This window comes from Oryx dammah, unplaced genomic scaffold (genome assembly GCF_014754425.2).
Source record: "Oryx dammah isolate SB20612 unplaced genomic scaffold, SCBI_Odam_1.1 HiC_scaffold_13, whole genome shotgun sequence".
NCBI lineage: Eukaryota > Metazoa > Chordata > Mammalia > Artiodactyla > Bovidae > Oryx > Oryx dammah.
The window spans coordinates 17,976,877-17,989,852 of NW_024070197.1; the positions used below are offsets into that span (position 1 = coordinate 17,976,877).

The 12,976-nt window shown below is 39.9% G+C and overlaps 2 protein-coding genes and 1 pseudogene across 5 annotated transcripts in view; 1 reads left to right on the top strand and 2 right to left on the bottom strand.

Annotated features, from left to right (window-relative positions):
* LOC120872609 (zinc finger protein 383-like) overlaps nucleotides 1-12,976 on the bottom strand; it is a 261,148-nt gene that overhangs the window by 120,475 nt on the left and 127,697 nt on the right. The gene's annotated exons all lie outside the window — the stretch shown is intronic.
* Nucleotides 171-12,854, bottom strand: ZNF829 (zinc finger protein 829). Of its 4 annotated transcripts, none has more exons than XM_040253028.1 (5): nucleotides 12,039-12,407; nucleotides 11,324-11,381; nucleotides 7,367-7,493; nucleotides 6,969-7,064; nucleotides 171-1,294 (listed from the first exon to the last, which is right to left on the bottom strand). In XM_040253028.1, the coding sequence occupies exons 3-5, from the start codon at nucleotides 7,482-7,484 to the stop codon at nucleotides 315-317; spliced, it is 1,194 nt and encodes a 397-aa protein (XP_040108962.1). In that variant the 5' UTR covers nucleotides 7,485-7,493; nucleotides 11,324-11,381; nucleotides 12,039-12,407; the 3' UTR covers nucleotides 171-314. The 4 variants fall into 4 exon arrangements, with proteins under 4 accessions (XP_040108962.1, XP_040108961.1, XP_040108963.1 ...); XM_040253027.1 differs by having other exon boundaries at nucleotides 12,201-12,377; XM_040253029.1 differs by lacking the exon at nucleotides 7,367-7,493 and having other exon boundaries at nucleotides 12,201-12,854.
* On the top strand, nucleotides 9,891-10,518 carry LOC120872572 (annotated as a pseudogene).

Below are 12,976 nucleotides of genomic sequence, written 5' to 3' on the forward strand. Positions count from 1 at the left end.
CAATGCTTCTATAAGCCCAGGCATGTCAAAAATCGCTGCTATAAGAAGCTAGATGGGTGTGGAACAGATTCTTCCTGAGTCCCTGGAAGGAACCAAACTTGCCAACAACTTTGATTTTGGGTTTCATGTCTCAAAAACTATGAGAATAAGCTCTGTTGTTTTAAGCTACCTTGTTTTGTGGTACTTGGTACTTCATTACAGCAACCCTAGGAAACTATTACACAGAAAAACCTTCAGTCTTTTCCCCTTGCTTTTTTTTTTTTATCACTTGTTTTAAAAATATTACTATCAAATTTATCAAAAGGAACTATCACTTATCCATTATGAGTTCCTTCATGGCGGATGAGGTCAGAGCGACTACCAAAGGACTTTCCACATTCTTTACAGTCATAAGGTTTCTCGCCAGTGTGAATTCTTTGATGACGAGTAAGGTTTGAGCCTTTATTAAAAGCCTTTCCACACTCATTACATTCATATGGTTTTTCACCTGTATGGATTCTCTGATGTTGAATAAGTTCTGAGCTCTGAATAAAGGCCTTTCCACATTCTTTACATTCATAGAGTTTCTTGCCAGTGTGAATTCTGTGATGGTTAGTAAGTGTTGAGGCACTACTAAAGGCCTTCCCACATTCCTTACACTCATAAGGTTTCTCACCAGTGTGCATTCTGTGATGCTGAATAAGCCGTGAATGTTGAGTAAAGGCTTTCCCACATTCCTTACACTCATAAGGTTTCTCACCAGTATGAATTCTCAGGTGTGGGAAAAGTTGTGAACTCTTAGTAAAGGCTTTTCCACATACTTTACATTCATAGGGTTTTTCACCAGTGTGAATTCTCTGATGATCATTAAGGTTTGAGCAATAATTAAAGGTCTTTCCACATTCCTTACATTCATAGGGTTTCTCACCAGTGTGAATCCTCTGATGCTGAGAAAAATACGAACTACAACTAAAAGCCTTGCCACATTCTTTACATTCATAGGGTTTTTCACCAGTGTGAATCCTCTGATGTCGAGTAACAAGTGAGCCACGACTAAAGGATTTCCCACACTCCTTACATTCATAGTTTTTTTCGGCAGAATGAATTCTTTGATGTTGAATCAACTGTGAGTTTTGATTAAAGGCCTTTCCACATATTTTACATCCACAAGATTTCTCTTCATTAATAGTTTTTTGATGTGGAATGAGAAATGTCGGCTGAAAAAAAGTGGGTAGGTCTTCATGGGTAAATATTACTTGACTAAAATGTCTCTTCTTTAGAGATAATAACTTGGTCTCACACATGGATTCCAGATCTGAAGACAACAGAAAAGCATATGCTTATTTTTCTTATTCTGGGAAAGGTTAAACATCTGAAAAATGCAAAGATGAAACTGAAAATAATATTTGGGAAAGTAAACAGTTAGATAGTTCTCAAACATGGCTAAGCAATTTGTAAAATTGGTAAGAAAAGCACAGACATTAAGGAGAGGCAAGAGAGGAAGCTGAAGAGAACCTGGTGGAGATCAGAATCACCGGCAACTTCAGTGAGTCCACACTATTCAGGGCTATCCTCCACATTACATAGTGATTCTAAGCATATACACATTTATATAAGCACATACTCACAGAGCACCGTACTATGTCTTGTAATTTGTGGATAACTGTCTATGCTTTCAGGACTACTGAGGAATAAATGTATTGAAATGTATAAATGGGGATAGTGGAGGGTTAGTGACTTTAAGCAAAGGGTATACTGTTGGCAAATTCACATTGGGGGACAGCCCACAGCAAGTCTAGGGTGCTGAATGAAACTGGTGAGAATGGTAGACAGCTCAGTCACTTCTGTGAATAGAGCCTGGTACATGTTAGGGGTGCGGGGAAAACAGTTTGCCTTCAAATTCTGTAACGCTGATGCTGGGAGAGAGAAATGGAATCTTCAAGCCATGGCAGTCACCAAGAAGGGAGGCAGCTTGAGTGTGAGAAAGAAGAGAATAAGAATGGAATAGTCTCTGTGAGAAAAGAGGATTTTCCGCCACTCTGCATTATATCTGCTAGTGACCATGAAAACACTGTAAGTACTGATTTGAGATTTACAAATAAATTTCAGTGAGTAAGTGAATTCATAAATATAGAATTTGTGACTTAATGAGGGACAACTGTATTTTTTTAAAAGGGGGCATAATTTCTGTTAAAAATGGCAGACTGTAGGTATACGTTTATCAATGCTTTTCATGAATCCATAAGAAAATTACACTAAAAGCTTAACAAGGGGAAAGGAAAACCCCATGAGGATAAAAGATCCTGGAGAAGAAACAGAACTTGGAAACTGAAAAGTCAACTGATGAGTGATAAGTGACTGCAGACCGGAGAATACCAAACAAGCTCCAGTGGGTGAATTCCACAGTACTGATTCATGGTGCAAATCCCTTCAAATACATAAGAACTGGAGGCATCAGGCACTTCTAAGAGCAGAGTGCAGAGCAGAGTAAAAGCTGAAGGATGAATTCAAAGAGTGTATCTCCTCCCCATCCCACAGGAAAGGATGATTATAGTTTTCCATTCTCAAAGAAAACTGGAAATCTAGAAAAATGGAACCAGAGAAAATCTGGAGTCAGGAACATCCAGCATAGATAGGGACATTGGTACTTAACTGGGAAGAAAGAATTAACAGAAAATATACATACTTGTGATTAAAAAAAAAAATGTATCTGGTCTTTGTTTCCAGTTGCTGGCAGAGCTTCAAAAACCACTGGACTATCTTTCATTATTCACAACAAGGGTCTTTTGATCATATCTGACTTTATGATAAAGAGGTGATTCACAGTGGATCCTTTGTTTCAAGGGATGGGGCTGGTCACACTTGCCTAAATAATGACACTCCAGTAAAATACTTGGAAGGATTGGAGGAAGCTTCCTGGTTGGTGAACTAATCTATGTACCAGATGGGTACAAGGTCAATAGCACAAAGAGTGGATAAGGAGAAGTAAAATTATTTTTGTATGTGACTATTATCAGCATAAAACATACTGTTATATTTCTGAAAGCCCCATGATAACTACAAAGAAAACACCTTGCAGAAGATAAACAAAAGAAAAATAAAGGATTCAAAGCATATCAATACAAATAAAGAAAGAAAATGAAGGCAGCAAGGGAGGGAAAGAGGGACAAAAGAACTACAAGGACAGAAAATAATAAAATAGCAATAGTAAGTTATTACTTATTAACAATAACTTTAAATGTAAATGGATTAAACTCTCAAATCAAAAGAGAATGGCTGAATGGAGAAAACAATAGAGTAAGCCCCTTACAGACAAACATTCAAGCTGCAAACTTTCAAAAATGCAAAAGTACATCTTTCACATGTCCAATCACATAACTCATGTGTCTGGTGTACACTGTCACATGTGTGCATCCTCTACAAGTGGTTATGCTTTAGTATATTTTACTGTACAGTACTATAGAGTGCAGTAGTACAATATCTTTATTTCAAGCCCAGGATGTTCAGAAGCAAGCATAAAAGCAGATGCTGATCAGCCACATTAACAGAAAAAAGGATAAAAATCTAAGATAATAGGATAATCCTACTAGATAAAAATAAGATAATAAGATATTATCCTATTCCTACCAGGCTACCTTTTCCACTAGACAAATCATTTGCAACTTACCAATCTTTTAAAATTTAACATCTAATTTTAAGAGAACTTGGTCCCTAATGAGTAGTAAATAATAAGTGAAACAAAGATACATTTCCCCAGGTAATTAAATAATCCTCAAATGAACGTGAAAAATACACTGGTATGGCACTGGAAAGACATTAAGTATTTACCCTTTTGTATGATTTTCAATTGTAGATATATACTCAAAAGTGGGGCATATGTATACCAGTTTAAGTAGTAACAGATGAGAAAGGCAATACCATTTTATACTTTTACCAAGAATACATAAGAATTTCTATGTCCCCACTCACAGCTGTCATTATCCAGCTTCCTACTTTCCCATGTATAGTAAGTGAAAAGTGATATTTCATTATTGTCATCATTTGCATTTGTAATTATTAAGTGTCAATATCTGAAAGGCTTATTAATTAGCATTTTAACCTCGTTAACTATTATCAGTATTTTTATTGGGTCACTAACTTCTTCCTATTAATTAGCAACTATCTTCTAAACTACTCTGCATTAAATTTATCTGTTGTGTCCTTCATTTAACAGGAATTCTTAATTTTGATGTATTTTCAGTTTGTGATTTTGCTTTATGGTTTGTACTTTTGGAGTATTATTTCTTTACTGACTTAAATAGCATTTAAAGGAAAAAAGGAAAAACAAAAGCTTCAAAACTAGAGTGTAATGCCCTGTTAAGTATGTCTAATAAACACTTTTTTTCCTAATATACATTAAAAGTACTGGGAAGGAGGCAATTTTACCAAAGGGCAATGTCACTAGGACATGTGGACTATAGTTATAGAAGAAATTTTGAAAAATACAGGTGCTAATGGAAAAAGAGGAAACAATGTCAATAACACAGAACAGTGAGCAGGTTTTTGAAAATGCTATAGTACCATTGTAATATGGTATTCAGACAAAGGTAGTCAAGCAAATGGAACATAATAAAGTCCAGAGACAGATTTATAGATATGGCAACATGTGATTTATGGCAAAGTAGCCTTATATATAGAGAAAGTCTTTCCAGTAGACCTTGCTGGGTCAACTGCATATTCACATGGGGGGAAAAAATGAAATTTGACTCCTACCTCATACTACATCAAATATCAGCTCCAAGGAGCTGGAGATCTAAATGTAAGAGGTAAATCAACAAAGCTACTAGAATATAACACAGGAAGTATCTTCATGATTTTGGAGTAGCCAATAAATCCTACACAAAACACAAAAAGCAACAGCTATAAAGGAAAAGATAGGTAAGCTTGTCTTCTTAAAATTAATAACATCAAAAGACAACACTAAGAGAATAAAAAAGTAAGTGATAGAGATAGATATTTACAAAGGCTCATATTCAGAATATACAAAGAGCTCCTTTAAATCACTAAGAGAAAGAAAGACAACCCAATGATCAGAACCAAGAAACTTAAATGGGCAAGTCACAGAACACACATACACGCACATAAACATACCACAGGATGGCTAACATTAAAAGGTCTAGCAATATCAAGAACTGTCAAGAATGCAGAGCAATAGCAACATTCATACTGCTACTGGAAATATAAATTAGCATAACCACTTTGGAAAACTGGCATTATTAAAACTGAACCAACACATATCCTATTGCCTAGTAACTCCATTCCTGTGTATACACCAAAAAGAAACGTGTATATATATGCACCAAAGTACATGTACACAGATGTTCACAGCAGCATTATGTAAAGCAGCTAAAAACTGGAAAACAACCCAACAGTCAATAGTAGAAAGGACACTTAATTTATAATAATTAGCAAGACAGAATAAATAATATAAAATATATCCATAGAATGGAATACCACATAGCACTGAGAATGAACCAACATTAGCTATATGCAATAAATGCATGTATATTATCACCCTGCTTATTTAACTTATATGCAAAGTACACCATGAGAAATTCCAGGTTAGATGAAACACAAGCTGGAATCAAGATTGCTGGGAGAAATATCAATAACTTCAGATACATAAATGACACCACCCTTATGGCAGAAAGCGAAGAACTAAAGAGCCTCTTGATGAAAGTGAAAGTGGAGAGTGAAAAAGTTGACTTAAAACTCAACATTCAGAAAACTAAGATCATGGCATCTGGTCCCATCACTTCATGGCAAATAGATGGGGAAACAACGGACACAGTGACAGACTTTATTATTGGGGGCTCCAAAATCACTGCAGATGGTGACTTCAGCCATAAAATTAAAAGATGCTTGCTCCTTGGAAGAAAAGTTATGACCAACCTAGACAGCATATTAAAAAGCAGAGACATTACTTTGCCAAAAAAGGTCCGTCTAGTCAAAGGTATGGTTTTTCCAGTAGTCATGTATGGATGTGAGAGTTGGGCTATAAAGAAAGCTGAGTGCCAAAGAACTGATGCTTTTGAACTGTGGTGTTGGAGAAGACTCTTGAGAGGCCCTTGGACTGCAAGGAGATCCAACCAGTCCATCCTAAAGGAAATCAGTCCTGACTATTCATTGGAAGGACTGATGCTGAAGCTGAAACTGCAATACTTTGGCCACCTGATGCAAAGAACTGACTCATCTGAAAAGACCCTGATGCTGGGAAAGATTGAAGGCAGGAGGAGAAGGGGAAGATGGAGGATGAGATGGTTGGATGGCATCACCAACTTAATGGACAAGCATAAGCAAGCTCTGGGAGTTGGTGATGGACAGAGAAGCCTGGTGTGCTGCAGTCCATGGGATTGCAAAGAGTCGGACACAACTGAGCAACTGAACTGAACTGATATGCAATAACATGGATGATGTATCCCATAAAGTTGAGAAAAAAAAACCAAAAGCATAAGTACTGTATGATTCCACTTATATGCAACTCAGAAACAGGCAAAAATTACTTCATAGAGTTAGAAGTCAAGATAGTGTGTATTTTTGGGGAGGACAAAAAGGGGAGTGATTGGGAAAGGGTTCTGAAAATTACAGCTAGTAATTTTCTGGAAAGTAGATAAAATGAAAACCAGTATTGGAAGAGAAAACACAAATATACACACACAGACACACACACACACTTCTTAGGGTGGGAATATCTACTGTTACATAAGTCTAAATGCAGCATATCCTATGAAGGAATGAAATCTAAAAAGTGGGTAGAATAACTGCCTTGGAAATGAAGAAGGAAGGCATTAATACTTGCTACATTGGACAGAAAAAAAAGTATAAGAGGAAAAAAAACAAGATATATCTTTTATGGAAGAGGCCTTGGGTTTTTGAAGGCAGTTTCCTGATAACATCTTACAGGTAATATCTCCTCAGGCTCTACTCCTGCACTATCATCTCTCGCTTACCTGAACAAAGGCCTCTGGTCAGTTCTCTGTCAATCATCCAGGGCTCTTTTCCTTGTTCCAATAAGGAGATCACAGCCGGTTTAGAACTGGAAAGTCCTGATCACAAGAAAAGACATGGGACATGGTTATGCTGTTGGTGTCCCAGAAATCAGATCCAGTCCTTTGGTGATCAAGAGAGATGCCACTACAGGAAGGACCAGAGAAAAGATGAAGATGAAGCTTCAGCCATATCCCAATAGAGCTGCCCATTTCCAGCTCTTTCATTCCATTCCAACTCAACCATTCCTTGGGGGACAGAGAGCAGGAATTTAGCTGGTTACCTGGAATGAGTAATTCACAGTGGAGAAAGGAGACATTCCCAAGAGCAGACTCTGAATTGGGGGGACAGTCATCCTTACCCACTGAAACCAGGTTGCTGAAATTCTCCAACATCACTTCTTTGTATAAATTCATCTGACCAGAGTCCAGGCATTCCCATTCCTCCTGAGAGAAGTTTACAGACACGTCCCTGAACATCACTGACCCCTGAAAATGACACACATGCTTTCACAATGGAAGGAGAGAAGAATATGATGGTAGTAGATGAGATGGTAGAGAGCTCTACAGCAAAGGACAGATTATTAAGCAAATTGAAGGAGCTGGACCCTATTACATCAGCCAAGCCATTTCTGCTATGTACAGAGGGATCTGTCTAGGAGCGTGCAAATAGAGTAGACTTTTCCAATGAGATGCAATAGCAAGCCTGCAGCTCAGTGCCTGGCCACAGTAAAGTCTGCATAAATAAGAGTCCCTTCCCATGTTCCCTTTAAGCCCTAAAAGAGGGGGAAATGTGATAGACTTTAAAAAATACTTTACGTTATATTTTGGAGTAAAATTTCAGAATATCAGGGAAAAACAGAACTTTTTAAAAGCTTCTGTGGATCACATTAAAAATTTTCAGAAATTGGAATGGCAATGGATGACTCAACAGCACTATTTAAAATAAGAAAATGAAATGATCCCTTTATTTTTTAATTAATTAATTAACTGCATGTGGGATCTAGTTCCTTGACCAGGGATCGAACCTGGGTCCCCTGTTTTGGGAGTGCAGAGTCTTAGCCACTAGAACATTAGGGAAGTCTCTAATTCCTTTAATATTACAAAGGACAACGAATTTTGGCAGAGAATTCAATACTCAAAGTTAATATGAAGATTATATACCAAGTAAGATTAAATACCAAGCTAGTATGAAGATTAGCTCAAGACAATTCTAAATTCATAGAGAATGGACGTTAAATTTTTTCCTGTCCAGCTTTTCTTGGGAAGGTACTGGCTTATGTGTTCCATTAAAACTAGAGAATAAGCAAATGAAAGGTATTATATTCAGAAGCTAGGAAACTAACATGAGAATGGTGAATGAAGTCCAGTATAATTGTAAAAGGCAAGGCCCAGGATAACGTCTGGGAGCAGATCCAGAGAGTAATACCTAGGAATAGGAGGATAAAGGACTATGGGAAAGAAATGGACTACGGAGCAAAGAAAGGAGTTCAGGTTAAAGAAACAAAGCAGCTTAGGACCATATGTCTTCCTTTTCACAATGCAAGCTTCTAGCCTGAAGTAAGCCTGAGATCAGAGAGCAGGCTTTAAATAAAATTTGCATATTACTGCTGCGTCTATGGGGTCACACAGAGTCGGACACAACTGAAGCAACTTTGCAGCAGCAGCAGCACACTCAAAGAGAGTGTAATTCCTAAAATAAGACTGATCTTGTGACTGAAAATAACCAAAAAATACCGAAGAGTGATCAAAACAATTACAGGGACTGCACAAGCTTTTATCCAGGGCAACCAAAAAATTAGCCATAGAGTTGAGAGTGGAAATTTGGGGAAAAAAATATTCTTTTCCTTGCTTCCTATGAAGTATTGCTTATTTCAGAGTGTTGGTTATAAGCTGATTTGGTTTTCCAGGTACACAGTCATGTCATCTGCGAAAAGTAATAATCTTACATCCTCTTTTCTAATTTTTAACCTAACTTTTCCTTTTGTTTAAGTGCTTTGGTTAATGCCTACAGAACAATGTTAAATAACATTGGTAATGGTGTGTACCCTTGTCTTTCTCTGATTTTACTGGGAATGTTTCAGATATTTCCAGATCAAACATTAGGTTAGCTTCTGAAAACAAATTTCAATTTATTCCCCACTGCAGTATACTGCTGCTGCTGCTGCTAAGTTGCTTCAGTCATGTCCGACTGTGCGACCCCATAGATGGCAGCCCACCAGGCTCCCCCAACCCTGGGATTCTCCAGGCAAGAACACTGGAGTGGGTTGCCATTTCCTTCTCCAATGTATGAAGGTGAAAAGAGAAAGTGAAGTCGCTCAGTCATGTCTGACTCTTAGCGACCCCATGGACTGCAGCCTAGCAGGCTCCTCTGCCCATGGGATTTTCCAGGCATGAGTACTGGAGTGGGGTGCCATTGCCTTCTCCACTGCAGTATACTACCTCCCTAGAATATTAATATTAATATTGGGCAATATCTTCAATGTACAGCTGGTGAGTGTAATTAGAGGTTGATGGGAGAGGGGAACCAGATGCTCTGTTTGGGCTTTGGCACAGGAGAATGGATTGGAAGGACTCAACTCTTTCTGAAGAAATTCAGATAGAAACGCCTTAAGCTTATTTGAGAAGACTGATTCTCATCCTGATTTTCTTTGCCTCTGCACCAAACACACATTCTTAAAATTGAGAGTTCTAAATTTATTTCCATGAGAACTGAATTTCAGCTCCAAATTTATACCTTGAGAAAAGAGTATCCCTGGGGCTGGTCACATAGCGCCCAAAATGGCCACACCCGGGCGACTCGAGCAGAGCGTGGCGTGAGCCCTGGCGGGGCTGGAGGAGACCCACGGAGGCTGTGGCTGCACAGAGGAGCTCATAAGGCTCAAGATGGAAAATCATGAACCAGATGGTACCACCATCAAGAAGAACTTAATTGATGTCATAGCCAGAAAAATTAACCAACTCCCAGAAGCAGAAAAGAATCTGCTTGAAATGGATCAACATATGCTGGGCTTAATGCTGCGCTCTGTGGCCTAATAGCAAATAGTCTTTTTCGACGCATCTTATGTGTGACACAGGCTCGTATAGCTACTGGCCTACCAAGGGCAGTGATCCCATTTTTGACAGCGAATGGATCTTACAAAGGTTTTGTAAGTTTACCTTTGAATACAGGTGATCTGCATTGTGAAACCTGCACCGTAACATGAGGCGGATTGGTTGGTCTTGTTTTCGGTGGCCTGTACCGTGTTTTCTTGGCTATCCCTGTGAATGGTGGCCTAGCAGCTAGGTATAATTCAGCCCTGCTACCAGAGAAAGGAAACATCTTAAATTACTGGATTAGGATTTCTAAGCCTGTCTTTAGAAAGATGTTGTTTCCCATTTTGCTCTAGACTGGGTTTGCTGCATACCTCGGGTATAGACAATATAAACTACTTATAAAGGCTCTTCAGTTACCAGAACCTGGCCTAGAAATTGAGTGATTGTTAAGCAAATCTGTACACAAAAATAAAACTATTTAAAAAAAAAAAGAAAATAGCATCCCTATTCTGACTCTTCTACCTGGGTACACTCTAAAACTCAAATAAAAAAAATAATAACATGATTGATAGCCTTGTGATTTGGTGAGTTCCCCAAGATGAGACATGTTGAAACATAAGTGAATAAAGATATTTTTGTTTCTTCTAGTTAGAAGGAGACTCCAAAATCCTAGCTGCCTGCCAGCCCTCCACCCTCTTCCTGAGATAAAGCAAAGACTTCATGTCTCATACAACTGATTTGAAGAATAAACTATAACTCATTCATGAAAAAATAATATGTACCTTTGAAAAATTGTATTTACAAAGATCATTTGATGACAGAGGAGAATACTTTTTTGGCCTGGAGAATTCCACAGACAGAGGAGCCTGGCAGGCTACAGGCCATGAGGTCGCAAAGAGTCACACATGACTGAGTGACTATCACTCAAAATGGTAAATGAAGTGTAATTTGATTTTGGAAAAACAATGAAAATACACAAAAATATTAACACTAGTTTTTGAGTGGTCCTATGTTATTTTTTCTTGGTAATTCTGTTTTTATACTCTCTAAAATAGTCATGCTTTCAAAATCATAATAAATATTACATTTAAAAAGAAAAAAATTTGACAAACAGAAGTGGAAATAAGTAAACATTAGGTATATGGGAGTTACTGTGCTTCAGTAGTAGGTTCAACTATCCTTTTCTCCAGTAGGAAAATCATAGGAACTTATCATCAAATGATATACCTTTATTAAGCATTAACTTTCAGAAGACAGAAAGCAATGAGGAAATCCCAACATACCTTGGACACTGCTTACAGAAGTTCATCATGCATTCTTGCCTTCTCTTTTGAGCCTCACCTGGAGAAGGGTAGAACTGGGAGAGTAGAAAGTAATGGTAAGACACTGGTCAGTCACAGGTCAGCCCCAGCCCAGCCCCATCCTCATCCCCGCCCCTCAATACACACAGGTAAAGGAGATCAGAGGAAAATGGGATATCCCGTCCATTCCCAGTGTCTCAGGAGAAAGCTCAAGTTACTACTGTTGAAGACTCCAATCAAACCAAACTTCACAGAGATTTCCTAAGAACTGAACTCTGGAGTAACAACCGCACAGCTGATCAGACTCGTACATTCCGCACGTGCATGCATGCTAAGACGCTTCAATCGTGTCCAAATCTGTGCAATCCTATAGCCTGTAACCTGCCATGCTCCTCTGTCCATGGGATTCTCCAGGCAAGAATACTGGAGTGAGTTGCCATGCCCTCGCACGATCTTCTTGACGCAGGGATCGAACCCGCGTATTTTAAGTCTCCTGCATTGGTAGGCAGGTTCTTTACCACTAGCGCCACTGGGGAAGCCCATACATTCTGCACAGTCATACTTAACACAAACTGCACATCCGCACACACAGAGTCAAACGTGGTAACACAGACACAATTGCTAACTCACCACAGGACGCACAATTACACTCACACAGTTGCAGGCACCCCATTGTCTTGGTGTTACGAGGACGAACCACCATATGGACACAGTCACAATTCCACAATGACAGGCATCGTATATCTGCATAGGAGTCGCATAACTTCCCTCCTTCTCACTCCATTCCGCCAGCACAGAAGCTCCGTATCGGTCCCCAGTCTCTTCAATTTAGATCTTTCGGGTCCCCCGAGGTCCGAACCTGCACAGTTGAACCAGGTCCCCAGGGGCCCACGATCTCTGGCCTCACGGATCTAACGGTCCCGCCAGGCGTGATGAAATTTCGAGTTCCCGCGAGAAGAGTGACAGGCCGCTAGGCCCTCTGGGAAATGTGGTCCAGAGTTGTCCCCACGGCCGATTCCTCTCAGCGCCCTGCCTGGACCCACCCGAAACGACTGCTCCCTCAATTCAGAGGTTAGCCAGGTCTCGGAGTTGCAATTCGCGGTATCTCAGCAAGCTTGGGCTCAGCTACCGGATAGACCCTGGCTCACCCCCTCCCTCACACAGGAAGCGCCTACTCCTTTCTGGCCGGAAGTTGACTCCGGCCGCGGGACCTTCTGGGAGGTGTTGTGTTGTGGAACGTCCGTTGGGAGGCGGGCGCGGAGGGATGGTTCGGAGTTACCCGCACCTGACCTTCCCGAGTGTCGCCTTCACCCGGCGTCCCAGACACTGCGCGCTAGATGCGCATTCGGGTGTTTCCGGCAGGTGACGCTACCGCGTCCTCGGAGCGGGACTTTAAGGAGGCCCTGAAACATTCTTGGCTGAAGCAACAAGGCTGGCGGGCGGAGCCTTTAAGGAGGCCCAGAGTGGAATAGTGGCAGTGCGGAGTGCTCCGGGTGGGAGTACGCCCCTGGAGAGTGGTTGGAGTTCTTAGAACAAGAAACTGGTGGAAAGTTAGAGTGTGTCTGTCATTATGATGGTCTGTGGCTTTTCGATGCTGTGTGTGTGTGTGAGAGAGAGAGAGACTGTGATGTGAGG

Bases quoted from the DNA above. Each gene is read 5' to 3' on its own strand.
- ZNF829 (XM_040253028.1), bottom strand. From the start codon at position 7,484: ATGTTCAGGGACGTGTCTGTAAACTTCTCTCAGGAGGAATGGGAATGC. The intron at 7,065-7,366 runs GTAAGGATGACT...TCTTGTGATCAG, and splicing joins CAGCAACCTGGTTTCAGTGG to GACTTTCCAGTTCTAAACCG. The intron at 1,295-6,968 runs GTAAGCGAGAGA...TGTTGTCTTCAG, and splicing joins GACCAGAGGCCTTTGTTCAG to ATCTGGAATCCATGTGTGAG.